Source organism: Podarcis filfolensis (assembly GCF_964270895.1).
Source record: "Podarcis filfolensis genome assembly, chromosome: 4".
In the NCBI taxonomy this organism is placed as follows: domain Eukaryota; kingdom Metazoa; phylum Chordata; class Lepidosauria; order Squamata; family Lacertidae; genus Podarcis; species Podarcis filfolensis.
Genome location: NC_139607.1, coordinates 22,897,619 through 22,913,641, shown reverse-complemented (window position 1 = coordinate 22,913,641; position 16,023 = coordinate 22,897,619). Strand labels below are relative to the sequence as shown.

At 43.4% G+C, this 16,023-nt stretch overlaps 1 protein-coding gene across 4 annotated transcripts in view; it reads left to right on the top strand.

Annotated features, from left to right (window-relative positions):
* FGF14 (fibroblast growth factor 14) overlaps positions 1–16,023 on the top strand; it is a 293,565-nt gene that overhangs the window by 192,551 nt on the left and 84,991 nt on the right. The window contains exon 1 of one of the 4 annotated variants that reach the window (XM_083611069.1): positions 442–1,465. The exons of the other annotated variants lie outside the window; for them this stretch is intronic. Within the exon in view, the coding sequence (XP_083467195.1) occupies positions 1,270–1,465 (196 nt within the window). The 5' untranslated portion in view covers positions 442–1,269. Of the gene's footprint in view, positions 1–441; positions 1,466–16,023 lie in introns of those variants that run through there. 4 annotated transcript variants of the gene reach the window in all.

The window sequence follows — 16,023 nt, the reverse complement described above, 5'->3', positions numbered from 1 at the left end:
AAGAGCCTCTCTGCCCTCGCACCACCACCACACGCGCGCGAATCCTTAATGCGTTAAGGTGCTGGCCGTAAATTCGTAATTCTAACCCCGGTTAACTCGGGGTCTCGCGCGGGACGTCCGCTTATTCGGGGTGGGGCAGCCGGGCAGGCAAGACTGTTGTGGCGGGAAGTCGCGGGAAGCAGTCTGTCGCTTTCCTGGCACTGGCTGCACTTTCACCCAGAGAGCTGAGACTTTCTGGAGCGAGGGAGAGAGACGCCAAATTACAACTTCTCCGTCTCTCTTTCTCACATCCGTGCGCGCGCCGTCTCACACTTTCCCGCGCATAATTTCCCTCAGTCAAGCCCCTAACCTCTCCCCACCCCTCCTCCGCGCCTCTCTCTCTCTCTCTCTCTCTCACACACACAGACACAGAGATGAACCGCGCGCGCTCTGCCCTACGCGCGCGCCCGCGCAACGCACACTCTCTCACACACACACAAGCTCCCGGCAGTCACAAAAGCCTGACTGGAAGCCGAGGGGCGGCAGCGTGGGCTTCTCTCGGCGACAAGCAATTTCCTCCCTTCAATCGCGGCGAGGCTTTTTTGAGCCCACCTCTCTCTTTCCCTCGCCTCCTTCCCTTTGATTAGCATTCTCCTCGCTGCTGGGTTTTTGTGTGGTGCGACTTACCCCTCCTCCTTTCCCCCCTCTCCCTTTCCCCCGCTCCCACCCCAAGGACAAATCCCCTCCCTCAGTCGTCTCGGGAAGGGAGAAGAGGAGGGTGAGCGCGTGTGTGTGCGCGTGTGAGCGAGCGGGCGAGTGAGTGAGTGTGTGGCGGGGTGGCGGCTAGGGTGGGACTGAAGCGCCGCGATTAAGGCTCGCGCGCTCTCTCCGGAGCCGAAGCGGGCGCTCTCCAGATGCTGCTTTCTCAGGCACTCGGAGGCAGCCCCGACGACGAGGAGGACACGGCGCCGGCGGCCGGAGCGGCGGCGGCGGCGGCGACAGCAGCAGCCATGGACCAGCGGGCAGAATAAGCCGGGCGCCGAAGACACGGCATCCGCCGCGGGCGCTGCTTGTTGCTGTTCCCGCTCGGCCTGAAGCCAGGCGACTCCATGTGGTGACCGGAGGACTTTTCCTCGCCGCCGCCGCCGCCACCCCTACCCGCGCCTTTTCTTTCCAGTTGGCCTTCCGGAGATGGGTCGGCGCCTCGGCTGAGCCAAGCCCCGCGCCCGTCTCCGCTGCGTTTGGGCAGGGCTCTCGCGGACGCGGAGCGCCCGGCGACGGACCGAGGCCATGGCTGCGGCCATCGCCAGCGGCTTGATCCGGCAGAAGCGCCAGGCGCGCGACTTGCAGCACTGGGACCGGCCCTCGGCCAGCAGGAGGCGCAACAGCCCCAGCAAGAACCGCGGGCTTTGCAATGGGAACCTGGTGGATATCTTTTCCAAGGTCCGCATCTTTGGCCTCAAGAAGAGGAGGTTGCGGCGCCAAGGTGTGTGTGTTTTGTGTATGTGTGTACATATATGTGTGTGTGTGTGAGAGAGAGAGAGAGTGTGTGTCGTTTGCGCCTGTGTGTGCCTTGGAAGGAATGGCCTGTGGTTTCCAAACTTGGGCCCCAACACTCTGGTAAAGGGCAAAGAAGGGGGGGGAACTGCCACTTCGTAGGGTTGTGCCCATTTTACAGGAGGGAAACTGAGGCTGTCTCTGGGTTCATTGTTCTGAAGACACTCTCTTCCCCTCTCTTAGTAATGTGAACGAGAACCCTCGCTTTCAGTACATAAGCATGCTTTGGGACTTGCCTTATTTAACTGCCTAGTTTGATGAGCAAAACTGGATGGTTCCAGGGTATTAAGAGGCAGCTAAACTAAGAGGCACCACAAGTCTGTGAGATAAGTAATTGTGCCCATTGTACAGAAGTGGGATTACAGGCATTTAAAGTGCTTGGTCTGCAACCAAATCATGGCATTTGGTTAAGGTAATGAATGGGCAAGGACTTATCCACAGCTGTTTAAATATTCTTGTCACACTCGCAGTCAGGGGTGTCAAAGAGAAGTAAATGAATGGATTCCTACCCACCCTTCTAGTTAATGTTCATGGCTGAAGTGGTAATTCTAGTCTAGGCTGGTAATTATTGGTATAGAATTGGAAAGATAATTGTTTCATATTAATGAATGCCAGATAAAGGGAGTGATACCGAATATGTGGGATTATTTTATGCTACTTTATCTTCATCCATACCAAAGTGTCTAAATCAGTGTTCTTCCAACTATTTCAACTGAACTAGGTGGCTTGTGAATGGTCTGTAACTACAACAAAATACATTGCTCTTCAATATCTGCTAACTAGATTCTAACTTGTGTACCATCCCACCCTCTGAAGCTGAGGATAAGAAACCTGGGAGCTCTATACAGATTTAAGTCTATTTCATACCCACTGCGTGGAGCAAAGGGTTGTGTATACTAATGTTTGAAGGCAACCTTGGAAAGATAACATGATGCAACAGTAAATCCGCTAAACCTTTATTATTCCCTTTTGTTGTCCTCTGTCTCTTTGCATTTAGATTTTGTAGATTTTTATAATTTATAAATACAAAGAAATCCCAGCACGAAGTAGCTCTAAGAGACAATTCCTTTTGCAATAATCACCCATTGTTCCAATCTGAAGCACAATGTTAGCAAAGAGAAACGTGTTTTATAATTGTAAATTGTGAATTGAATCAAGTAAAGAAAATAATTATTTCCAGTGTCAATAATCTAAATGCATTGAGGGCATTTTTTTGGTAAGAAAGCAAGGTGTGATGAAGACACACAGAGAGAAAGATTTTCCGTGAATAAATTGTATAAAAATCCATATAAAAATATTGTGTTTTGAGTGAAGTAATAACTAGTATGTAGTGTGTTCTGTATTTTATAATACAGCCCATTGTTTCAGTATTAGAAAACTGATAGCATGAGAAGGCAAGGCAGGCATTCTGGGGCACTGTCACTTTAAGAATCTACAGTTGCTGAAGTGGAGAATCCTCAGAGTGTTGAATGTGGGGGAACCCCAATTCCCACTACACCCTATTTTTGCAGCCTCTGTAGCTGGCTCACTCCAGTCATGGTTGACTTTTAATCATTACATTTCTTAACACACTGGGAATGTTCTGTCACCGGTTGGAAAACCATGGACAGTTGTCTTAACACTACATTTCTGAACCTTAACGCTGATTTTGCTGAATTTCTTTCCCTTTCTTTGAACAGTCTAGCGCTGTGGGCTCCCCACTGTTCCTTCATTTTGTCTCTTTGGGCTGCTTTTAACCATGGTTATCACTAGGTGTGTGAGCTTCCCAAGGGAAGGCAGTTCAAGTAACAGTAATTGGAAGAGTCTTAACTATATTGGAACTATATTTGAGGAGTCTTACCTATATTGATACACCAGGTGCATCATGCAATTGTGGATTTACATTTCTGGTTTTTCTGTCTTTATGCACAGTGCGGTGCACTCTTGGTGGTGGTAGGGAGCTGTTACACACACACACACACGTATATATTCCTGCTTCAGATGGATTTGATCAAAGTGCAAACAGACCATAAAATCAGTGTGATGGGAAACCTGCACTCTCTCTCTCTCCCTTGGATCAGATAGTTTCCTATTCTGGTAATACTCCCGAGTTTTTAAAACTGCAGATGCTGTGACAAAGCTAGCATTATCCCTGCCATAACTAAAACTAGGTAGACCTCAGAACAACATCCACTTGTAGTAGCATGTAAGGTTTTCACTTCTGGGAAACGAGATCCTTCCTATCACAAGGTGTTTCAATACTGAAATGCTTTTCCTGGCTAAGAAAGCCATGCATTGCTCTCTAGGATGTAACTTATACTTAATAAGAAGTTTCACTTATGGAAACGTAAACTAAACCAACACATATACGTCACTGATAAAATTTAAGAAGAATGTTTTAGACTCTGTTAAATTAATGCTGAAAGGGTGAATTGGCTTTTGCTTTTTGGAAAGCAGTGGCATAGCCAAGTGAATTACCTGACAACAGCAACTAGTGACAATAAAATAACAGCGACACTGATTTCCACAAGCTATTCATCTTGGGTTTTTTTAGTGAAGGTAGTGCAATGCTTATAGCTGGTAGTCGCTGTGTGTGCCCAAGAGCAGCCTCAGCGAAGCAACATTAATGGCTCTATTTGTTGTCCTGTTTGCTTAGTTTTACACACAGTGATGCCAATTTATGGCCTTAGCAACTCAAGCATGCTTGACATCCACACATATTTGTTTGACTTATCATTTATAGGAGAGGGATTGTATTTAATAATAAATGCATTAAATTTAAAATGAGCAAATCACTAAAGCTAGTGATCTACTTAAAACATTATTAGATCATAAGGGTTGTTACGTGAACAACAATAGTGTGAAATAAGAGCCATTTGGAAATTAAGGCGACTCCTTTAAGAAGGCAGATCCAACAAGCAGAAGCAACAATTCAGGTTGATTCTCTATTAGGAAATGTTCCTTTAGTTATATGTTATGATTTCAGTATGTGGGAAAGATGCACACATCCAATCCATATTAGCTTAACATAATGAAAATATTACATTCACTTAAACCATTTCCATTTTTGTACCTTCCGTTTCATATACAAAATGTTTATAGAACATATTTATAGAATGCACTTGGAGAGTTTCTAGTATATTCTCCTAGAAAATGTACTATTTGTTAATCACAACTCTCTTGCTTTAGGGAAAATGAAGAACATCAGATCCACTATTTATTATTGGTTATAAACCACATTGTTGCCCTTACAGGTGATGACATGTGTTTTGCCTATCTTTAAAAACAACCACCTACTGATTTCCTAAACTTCTTTTTAAGAAAGGTGTAGTGTGGGGTTGCATAAAAGATTGTTTAATTAAATTTTGCTAATGATTAATACTTGTCACTTGTGTGGAAAAATTGCTATGGTTTCCTATGATGTATTAGGTTGCTAAATAATAATTATGAACCAGTTTTCCATGTTTGTAGATCCTGGGAAAATTAGTATGTGCCTTCGAGGATCAGGTGTTGATTTAGTATTTGCCTTCTAGTTGATTCCAGAAAGTTATAGATGAAGGGGGGAAACCGAATGCAATTGGAATCAGTCGTAATTTTTGTACTGATGTTAACGGTGCACATACTGAGCTTTTTCATATTGTATCTAGGGATGTTCCTAAAACCTGCTTTGATGGTATTAGGTTGAAATGCTTGACTGTCCAAATTTTGTGTGCAGTACATTTCGCTGATAGCAACTGGAATATTTCACGTATGGTGTGTGTTCTGGGAAGGAGTTGCTTGCCATTTTATCGTTTTATTGCATCTTTTATCAAATGAGAATTATTATTTATGCATGAAACTTTATCACTGTAAAGCTCTGCTTCAACCTTTTGTGTGTTTACTGATACTGGCTCTGCAATTGTAAACACATGTATTTTGTAAGTTATAATCCTATTATTACCAATCTGGTTTACTTTGAAGTAGGGATGGGGGAGAAATTGCAGGTGAACTTACCTAATTCACACATTCTGAAACAATATACAAATGGAAACATAACTATAGTTCAAAATCCACACTTTTGCAATCTAGTTCTCCAGACGAGTGATGTGTACTGAAATGCATAGACTAGGAAAAGGTGTGCATACAAATGCGTATATTAATGAAAATAGCACACACAAAATGCATCGCATTAGGAGAAGTTGCTTTGCAGAAATGTGTATATTGAGATAATTTTGCTGTTTAAGTTGCATGAAGACTCTTTTTAAAAAATTGCAAACTGATCTGGAAATTTAGAGAACTACAAAATAGGGGATGAGCGTGAGTGATGAGGAACTGCAGGAAACAAAAATTGACAGGTTTGCCCTCCCTTACTTCCAAGTAAACATGCTTATGATTGGGGTGTGAAATAATTACTTTCAAACAAGTTCACACCCACCCATACATTTGTTGGTTAATTTATATGTGGGAATTTGTACATTCGCCTTGCAAATCTGTATTGTAGTTTAATACATAACGGTGGAAAATGTAATTTCTGTAGCATGGCAAGTGGTGGGGTGGGCTGAACAATCCAGAGCTCTGCTGCTGCTACACTGGTGAAAGTGCCACAGAACTTTATAGACAACACGGCAAATACAGAATTCACTGTCTATTGACTGTGCCAGCAATGATACTGACATGCCACCCACACATAAAGGCCCCCTTTGAATGAAGGGGATGTGCTACCAGCATCCATCTTGCATCATCATACATACATCGTGCAAGGTGCCACATAAGTGCTCCCACTCCACTAGCTCCATTGGCACAGCTAGCGACAACCCCAGTACTTCAAGTCCCAAGGCATCCCTCTAGGCAGGAGTTCGAAATTCACTCATGCCACCTACAAGCAGTATTTTAGGAACACAGCACATGGGGGAAATATAGAAAAGATACAATACGGCATCTATATAGCTCCCTGGGCAGAGTGTCTACACAGAGAGAGAGAGAGAGAGAGTTCTCCTGAGACATGGGTTCAAGACCATCAAGGGAGGGAATGGCTCCATGGCCAAATAACTGAAGGGCAGGGTTGAAAGAGGCAAAGGGGGCAGCCCTAGACACACACTGGTGGCAAAAGCAGCCTACAGTGGCTCACTCACCCCAACCCCAGTCTCAAGACCCACCAGGAGCACGCGGACTGCAGGAAGATTCCTGGTATGATGGAACAGTTTCTGTTTGATACAGTGGAAGTCCCCGTACCTGCCTCATTAGGAAAACAGGAGGCGCACATGAGCCAATCACCAGGAGTGCTGCAACCAGCCCTTTTAACACACCCTTCTGACTGGCAATCCATGTGATCAAGACGCCCTCCTGATATCAGTAGCAAATGGTGTAATGGGGCTGTGCCACTTACCTGACCTCCTTCTGGGAGGTCTGCTTTATACTGGGATGGATAGGCAGGTGGTGGCAATGAGGTCAGCATGGTGCAAACGTTCTGGCAAGAAAACTGCATTGGCTCCATTTGTACCATGCCCATCCTGCTGCTGCCCTGCTTCCTCCCTCTCTGTCCCAGCATGCAGCAGCAGGTAGACCAGGCAAGTGGCAAAGCCCCATGGCACCATCTGCTACTGTCTGCTGTTTTACATGATAGGTTGGTCCTGCCAGGTAGTATCAGAGCAAGACTAATTGCCTCCCTCCTCATCCCCCTCCCTGCAAACTGACTGCGTCGTATAACCTGGCAGCAGCACTTATCCTATCTGTGCACTCTGAGATGCCTGACCCCCTCATTGTCAAGAGAACCATAGTAAGCAGAGAGGGGAGAGGCTACTCTTCTCCCTACCATCCTATCCTGAGGCCAACTGAGACAAGATTAAACTAGAGAGGAGCAAAGGAGTACATACCTGCCCATCCATAGCAACAAAGAAACTATGCTTGTGACACAATCAAAGTTCTTACTCAGAATGTATGAGATTCTGAAAGGGAAAGAAGTATCTATAGGGTTGCCAAACACTCATCTCAACAAGGCTTCTGTGTCTTGGTCAGTGGTTTGACAGACAGAAGGGTAGCAGGCTTGTTGATCTGTCAGGTACTAGCTCTACTGGGAGCATCATCCGTGGTACAACTGTCTGCAATTAACCTTGTAAGGGTGTGGCAGCCTGCCTGGAGCAAACAAGCCCACAGAGGAACAGCTGAGAGCATCCTTGTTACTGCTGCAGGTCATGAGGTGGGACTGGCCGGCGTTGTGAGAGCTGTGAGATTGGTGCTGTGCTTGTGGAAGAGCTGCTTGTGGGGAACAAGGGGAGACAGACAGAGAGGACAGCAAACAATAGATAGCAGCTGGAGTGCATAGTCTTTGAAACAGTAAGTGTTTGTGTGAGGAGGCAAGAGATCGCCAACAGAGCTTACCTGCTTATAGCAGCTCGCCTGTGTAGGTGGAGACCATATTGCATTGTTAGAGCAATACAGTTCAGATAAGGCTCAGCATTTGGATGCATAGACAAGGAATACACTTGGAGCAGCTCCCCATTACAGCACGTGTTTCACACTTCTCTGTGTAGGGTATTCTATCCTTGCATTCCCAGCTGTTAGACGGGAGTAGAGATTGCTGTTGGCTGGTCCTGCCAGGAGCCTCGAAGCAGGGTAGCTTCCAGGGTTCTAGGGGTAGGAAGTGTTCACAATGTGCAGAAACGTCTGGTGGTGCTTAGGACATAAATCTTTTGCGAACTGATCTCTTTTTATGCAAAGTGTCCTTTTTTCTATTATTTCCTTTCAACGGGGTTCCCTGTTGTGAGCTCAAAGTCCGTGTAACATCATCGATACAGCCCTGTGCCTCACCACCTATCATTTGATGTATGGTTTATGCATAGTTTGTATTACTGGTAGTGTGAGTGGGTGTTGAGTTACAGCATTTCCTATGTTCTGTCATGGTGACAAGGGCAGAGCAGATAATGGGGAAAGCAATTGTAATTTTGCCCTCCCATTGACACCAGTGAGATGGAAAGTCCTTATACTAGCTTGATGCAAAGTTTGCTCATTGACAGTGATGTGAATGTGAGTTGAAGCAATGTAGGATTTGGTATAAGCATCCTCCCCACCCAGTTATGCCAGCATAGCTGGGCTTCCCCAAGGTCTTAGAGGAGCAGATCTCAAGTACAGAATTGTGCCCCAATTCTGTTACTATATTAAACAAGTTATCAATTGAACTAAGAATGTTTCAATAGGTTTTGTGGGGGGTGGCGGTGCTTTTGCGCCTTTCTCAAAGCGAGCAAGTGATAATTGGTTGATTCATTGGTTAGGAGTACTAAACAGAGAATTCTTTTGCAGAATAAAATTAAGATACCTGTGGCTGTAATGTGAGATTTTTATTTTTATTTTTGCTGGTAGGGGCATGAAGGCAGGATAAATCTGATTTGCATTATATCCATAGTGCAGTGATCCAGTAAAAATGTGGCAAAGGAATCACTGACTGCACTCCCAATGGAATTTATGTCCTGAGTAAAATACTTTGGCACTGATCTGTCAAACCATACATGCACGCTGTAGGTTTCACACAGACTGCTACGTGTGAGGAAAAGATGGCTGTTACTTGGATACAGCTGGTAATTTGCTGCACCAGCAGCAGCCAGGAAATCAGAGCCCTTTCCCCCCAAAATCTATTTGGTACAATATGCCCCAATCATTTTGTTTGGCAGTGTGGCAAATAACACATTATCACATGCATGCATCCTCTGTTGCAATTTTTAAAATGACCCAGTTGCCCACACATACTTACATGAGTCAGTAGTGCCCTTAAAAAAAGGGAAAGAAGTAATTTTTGTAACCTTTTCCTACCTAGTCTCCTAGAGGCACTACTTACTCACCACCAGCAACTAGGCAAGTGGTTATTTACAAGCCTGTAATTATCTATGTAAATTGTACATCTACCTTTTCATGTCAGTTTGTCTTTGATGCTAAGTTAGTGTACTTCATTATATGCAATTTCCTATTTTGTATTCATGTATAATTTTAGTGATGCAAAGTGGGCTTGCTGTAAAAATGTCTTGTAATGAAGCATGTGTTCCTCAATAATTGCTTTCCGTAGCATATACTATATATTTCATCCATTGCAATTTTATTTTCCCAGCTTCCTGCTGTTTGCTGCAAAGTTTTATTTTGCTAGAAACGCCTTTTATTTTATAAAGAGAGCTCACCCATTATTATTATAGTTTTTATTATTATTTTGCATTTTTACCAAATTTATACAAAAATCCCTCTAAACTATGTACTAGATTGCCTAAGGACTGTAATCCTAAATACCACATTTGGAGTAGTCTGTACAATTCTGCTCATATCACCTCAAAAAGGATATTGTAGAGCTTTTTAAAGAAATGTATCAGGGGGTTTGAGCAACTCTTATGTGAGGAAAGGTCGCAACATCTAAGGCTTTTTAATTTAGAAAAATAAATGATAGAGCTGCCTAAGATGGTGCGAAGAAAGTAGATAAGAAGATTCCCCGCCACCCCAGCCCCTGCTCATTCTCCCATGATACTAGAAGCTGGGACCATTCAACAGAACTGAGTGTTGAAAGATGCAGAATGCATCAAATAAAGTTCTTCTTCACACAGCACATAGTTGAGCTATGGAATTTACCCCCATGAGAGATAGGGATGATCACTAACTAAAAAATTAGGAAAAATTATGGAAGATGCCTCTGATTGCCAGTTGCTGGAAATTAGAAGTGGAAAGAATGCTGGTGTCCTCAAGTCCAGTCTGCAGGCCTCTGATAGGCATCTACTTGGCCACTGTTAGAACATGATAGTTTCAAAATGTTTTAGGGGGTTTCGTCAAACTGTGTTTCAGGGAACCCTGGGTTTCCTCAGAGGTTAATCAAAGGTAACTCGGTGTGAAGATCACTAATAGTGGACAATCATCCCTATTAAAAAAACAGTTTAATCATCATTACCACTACAACAGTGATAAGACAAGGGTGGCAGATATAGATCAGGATTATCCTCTTAGATTTATTGGTGATTTGCATCCGATTGGCAAGAGGGGGTTGACTCTCAAATGCTTAACAATAGCAACAACACCTAAATTAGACTTGCTGGAATAAGGAAAGCTAACTGGGAGTGGACTTTTGTGTGAAAAGACTGTCTGCTCAGTTCAGTTGTGATACTGGAAACAAATCCATGGGCTAACTTTATGTCCTTTGTACCTGGGTCTCATTGGTGGATCTTAGGGTTATGGTAAATATAAAGCAGATCTGAGAAGTCTGAAGTCTGTCCACTTGTACCCTAGGAGAGCCTTCCCCAATCTAGTGCCCCCCATATGCCTTGGACTACAACTGCCATCAGGCTCAGCCTGCATGGCCCAGTGGTTGGGTAATGGGAGTATAGTCCAATTATCTGGAGGACACTGGGATGGGAGAGACTGTTCTAAGAAGTTACGTTCTCAGACCAACCACAAGGTTCAATATATTTTGCCCGTAAGCCACCCCACATGAACTGTGAGTCTTACAACGTGCCTCAGGACCCTCTAACAGGCTGTGATTCCATGTGAAAGGTTATCTCAGTAGACATGCCAGTATAGTGGCCAAGCGCCACTATTGGTCAGTTGGTCCCACGCCCAGGGGAACGCCCTCTAATTCCTGCCACCATTGGCCAAGCATCAAATAGCACTTACAAGATTTCTCTTCGTATAACAGCAGCTGAAGAATGTAAAAACTGAAATGTTTTGCTTTAAAACTAATGTATCCATTTTTTTGTGTTTGTGTGTGTGTTTACACACATAAACATTTACACATAGGTTTATGTGCACACCCACCCACTTTATAATCAATCCCCTCCAAGCAAATTCCATTTTTTCCAAAGGAGGTTAATTTTGTGATTGATCCATAAAATTTATGCAATGCCAAGACAACTCTTTGACTGGATTCTGTTATTCAGGCGGAGTTGACAATGAATTCATGCATATGGGCATCTCAGGTCACAAGAGAGATACGAAGGGAATTTGGTTCTCAAAGAGCAGGGGCGGTATTTGCAATACTTTTGAATAATAGCAGTGTCATCAGTCTGGTGGAAGAACAGTTCTAAAATTAGACCTTTGGAAATGAAAAGGACTTATTTGGTTTTTAAATAGCATGCCTTATAGTGCAATCCTATGCATGTCTATTCAAAATCAAGTCCCATTTATTTCAATGGGGCTTACTCCCAGGTGAGTGAATATAGGGTTCCAACCTTAGTATCTTTTTACCACCTGGGGCTTTTATGTAGACCATGTGATTAAGCCCCATTATAGCTAACAGGGCCTAGATACATATTAATGTGCACAGCTAATACTTAGATCTTAAATAATACACATGCATAATATGTGTGACTGAGAGCAGAGTGACTTTCTGACTGATTCTACTGTAGTTTGTCACACACGACTTGTGTCATGAGAAAGTGGATGGGAATGTGCTTTGCCATCAACTTGGTATTATGGTTTGGAAGATGCATTCACCACTCACTTTTAAGTACAGATGTGGCTAACCACAGCTAGTGTCAGAGGTAAGCATCATTATGCACCTACCAAGTCCCACACCTCTTTTTGGGGGGGCCCATAACTGACCCAAATTGTTGAAAATCCACATGCAACCTTCCTTCCCTCCTACAGAGGAAAAACATGAGCCAATTTTAAGGTCATGGTTATATGGGAAAATACCACTGCAAACTAATATTATTGCCAGTGACAACTCAAAGCTATGCCCTCAAATGCCACAATCACAGAAAATGCACCCGGCCATATCTACTGACTGTATTCATACAAACACATGGGACCACATGGTAAATGGTGGACTATAAGTACCTATAACCTAGCCCACACTCATGCTTTTCCATATGATAGTGGGTACAAATCTGGCCAAGAATAACATGTTGTGCTGCTCATATATAGGATAAACAGTCCTGTACGAAGCTGTCATTTAAGCTAACCTGGTGCCTTCCAACTGTTGCTGGACTAAAGTTAACATTGTGCCTGGCCATTGGTCCAAAAATTCTAGAGGGGACCAGGCTAGGGGAAGCTGGTTCAGACTATACTTATTTCTTCTGAAAAAATGTAATAACATCTTGAGGGTTATTGTAATGTAAAGATATATTGGGATACCTTGTACAGTTTTCAGAAATAGTCTGAATTCCCCCCCCAAAAAAACAATAACCCTCTTGATGACTTGCCAGTTTATTTTTCCCACAGTCCACTTCTAGTGTAGTGCTTGGTGCTCAGGAGATGTTATAATTGCATTTATAATTGGTATTGATAAGATAACTTTAAAAAGATCAAATGCTAGAACAGAATTGCCATACCTGATTTTTAAGTGGCTAATAGGGGTTTGATGACAGTATAGATCTCTGTGGACCCACCTGACTGTCCCCTTGAAGCTTCCCAAAGAAGTACATAGCAAGTGCATGTAAAAACTGCAGCAAAAGATCCTAAACCTCTCAGCAATATGGACATGAACATAAATGAGTGCTGGCTGTGCACAGTGCTGCGAGCCCAGGTACACACTTGTAACGCCATTATGTGTTCGTGTGTCCCAATCACTGTAGCTTAGATTTTAACATGGTGAGGAAGGAAGAGAAGAAAGGAGGAAAGAGGCAGATGTATTTGGAATGACTCTTGAGTATGAATTAAAAAAGATTGCAGTACAAGAATAAATGAGAAAGCAATCAGAAGCTGAGAAAGAATGGCTAGACAGAAGCCCATGGAAAGTAATTTGCTTCTGGCATGATTGCCAGAGAGTCCGTGATGAGGCTGTTCTTGCATTTTCACCTTCTGTGGTTTTTGACACCTCCCCCTGCCTGCCCCACTCCAGGTGTCCACTAAATTTTTCTTTCTCTCTCCCTTCATTTTGCGTTTATGGTTAGCTGGAAAAGGAAGCAAACTTCTGATGTGCCCTAGTTCCCACAAGTAAAAGGTTACAGCGCATCTACATATTCAGGTTCCAGAGACATTTCTCCCTCTGAGTTTGGGAGGGGGGAAAGGCTAAATAAATAAGGTTCATTGATTTTATTTAAATGATTTCTTAACTCACTGATGGCAAAAGAACCTCTAAGTGTTGCGCAACAAATGACATCATATAAAATGCCGTATTTTAATAATCAAAAAATCCTTATTAAAATAGCATTATGGTATTCAACTACCAATACCTATAATCATACAAGTTGTATTTTCAAATTTGCCCTGTCTTTCTCAAGGATATCCTTGAGGTAGCAAGAACAGTTATATAGGTATTAAATGCTTTATCACTACCAGATGGAAGAGGGGTAGCATACATTATCATCTTAATTGTAAAATTTAATATTACTTGCTGAAATTTACGTTGGTAAACATTGTAAATTCAGGGGGGAAATGTTGCTCCCTTGTCTTTAATTCGCCTATAAATCTCTTAATCATTTTTTAGACTCTACATTTAACCCTGTGTCTTCTTTTTTTTAAATGTAACCTGTAGCAAAAATGTAAGCTGCACATTACATAATCTGCTATGGCAACATTTCACTGTGCAGTTTTAATCTCCCTGCCATGACAACTATAAGCAGAAGAATGGATCCACTCCAGCTAAAGTTAGTCATACTCAAAATCAATGGGGCTTGTTTGGCATGACTAACTTATTTTCTATGAGAATGAAAGGCTACTAAATTTAGCTAGATCAGGGCCTATGTACTCTGTGAGAAGAGCAGGGATAGGAATCAAAGCAGTAACATGAAGGGTTGCTTAACAGTAAATTAGTGGCGTTTCATCCCTGAGCCCTTTTCACCTAGATACATAGCAAATTTTGTCTGCTAATTTCATCTGGCAGATGTTGCGCCTGACTACCTCTCAGTCTTGTCTCACATTTTGACTGCCACACTTTCCCAGTCTAATTGTATCAAATTTATTGGCGCATCTGTTGATATTTGGGCGTACTGATGCAATTGCACAAATTTGATATTCAGGGAGGGGGCAGCAAAACCATGCTTCAGTTTGGGGATGCAGAATCATGCATGAGGGTTAAAACTGCAACACTGAAAGATGAAGAAGAGATTAAATGGCATAGTATTGGTCATCATTTTGCAGACTTGAGGTTTTCTGGTAAGATACTGAGGCTGCAATCCTTCCTTGGGAATTAGTAGACATGTATAGGATTTTGCTGTATGTTTCTGGGGTTCAGTAATTTGAAGAGTGGGTGAATCCTTCCAGGGCTGGTATGACGCGCTTTGGTACCTAAGGTAAAGAACATTTCTCATATAGAGGCTAACCAGACTGGCAAGTAAATTTTACTTCAGCACTGGTGATGAGATACCTTTCCCCATGCAACCCACCTATCTGGATTAATTGCTACCCTTGTCCTGTAGAAACAACCACACATATTACTTAAAATGATCTCCTAGCCATAAGCGTTCATTGAAATATTTGCCTGGTTATTAAAATATACAAAATGGGTAACTACAGCTGCTGTCTTACACCCCATACATAAGCCCCATTGAACCCTGTGAAACTTACTTCTGAGTAAACATGCATAGGCTTGTGCTGTAAGGGTGTAATGGCACATAGACAGGAAAAGGCCATTGCCACTTAAAACAACATTCTGATAGTGTGCATTTTCCACTCTTCCCCAAATTGTGTTGGATCATTTGCCCTATGGGATAGTATCCTTGCATTATACATTTTGTTGCCCACACAGTATCGGCTGTCGACTGTGAGCACAGGGTAATGCAAAACAAAATGACTTCGTGCTCAATAATCCCACATGCTCCAGGAAAGGAGAGATGGGAGACTTACTGAAATCAGCAAGGGAAACCCACATGACCTGAAAGTGTTGCTGTGCAATGCCAGGTCAATGATGAATAAAACCACTGCCATCCACGACCTGATTGTGGATGGAGGATTTGACCTGGCATGTGTGACAGAGACCTGGTTGGATGAAGCAGATGGGCCTGTCCTTGCCGCTGCTTGCCCACCAGGTTTCTCTTATGCACAGCAACCCAGGTCATGTAGGCGGGGAGGGGGGGTTGCAGTGATTATTAGGAAGTCAATAGTCTGCACCAGGCATCCTATTGGGAAGACCCAGTTTTCTGAGTGCATGTTCTGGAAGTTGCGCAATAGGGGCAGTACAGGATTCCTTTTGGCGTACCGACCTCTGGACTACTGCAATACGCTCTGCGTGGGGCTACCTTTGAAGGTGACCCGGAATCTGCAATTAATCCAGAATGCAGCAGCTAGACTTGAGACTGGGAGTGGCCACCAGGACCACATAACACCGGTTCTGAGAGATCTGCGTTGGCTCCCAGTACGTTTCCGAGCACAATTCAAAGTGTTGGTTCTGACCTTTAAAGCCCTAAACGGCCTCGGTCCTGTATACCTGAAGGAGCATCTCCACCCCCATCGTTCAGCCCGGACACTGAGATCCAACGCTGAGGGCCTTCTGGCGGTTCCCTCATTGCGAGAAGTGAGGTTACAGGGAACCAGACAGAAGGCCTTCTCGGTAGTGGCGCCCACCCTGTGGAACACACTACCTTCAGATGTGAAGGAAATAAGCAGCTATCCTATCTTTAAAAGACATCT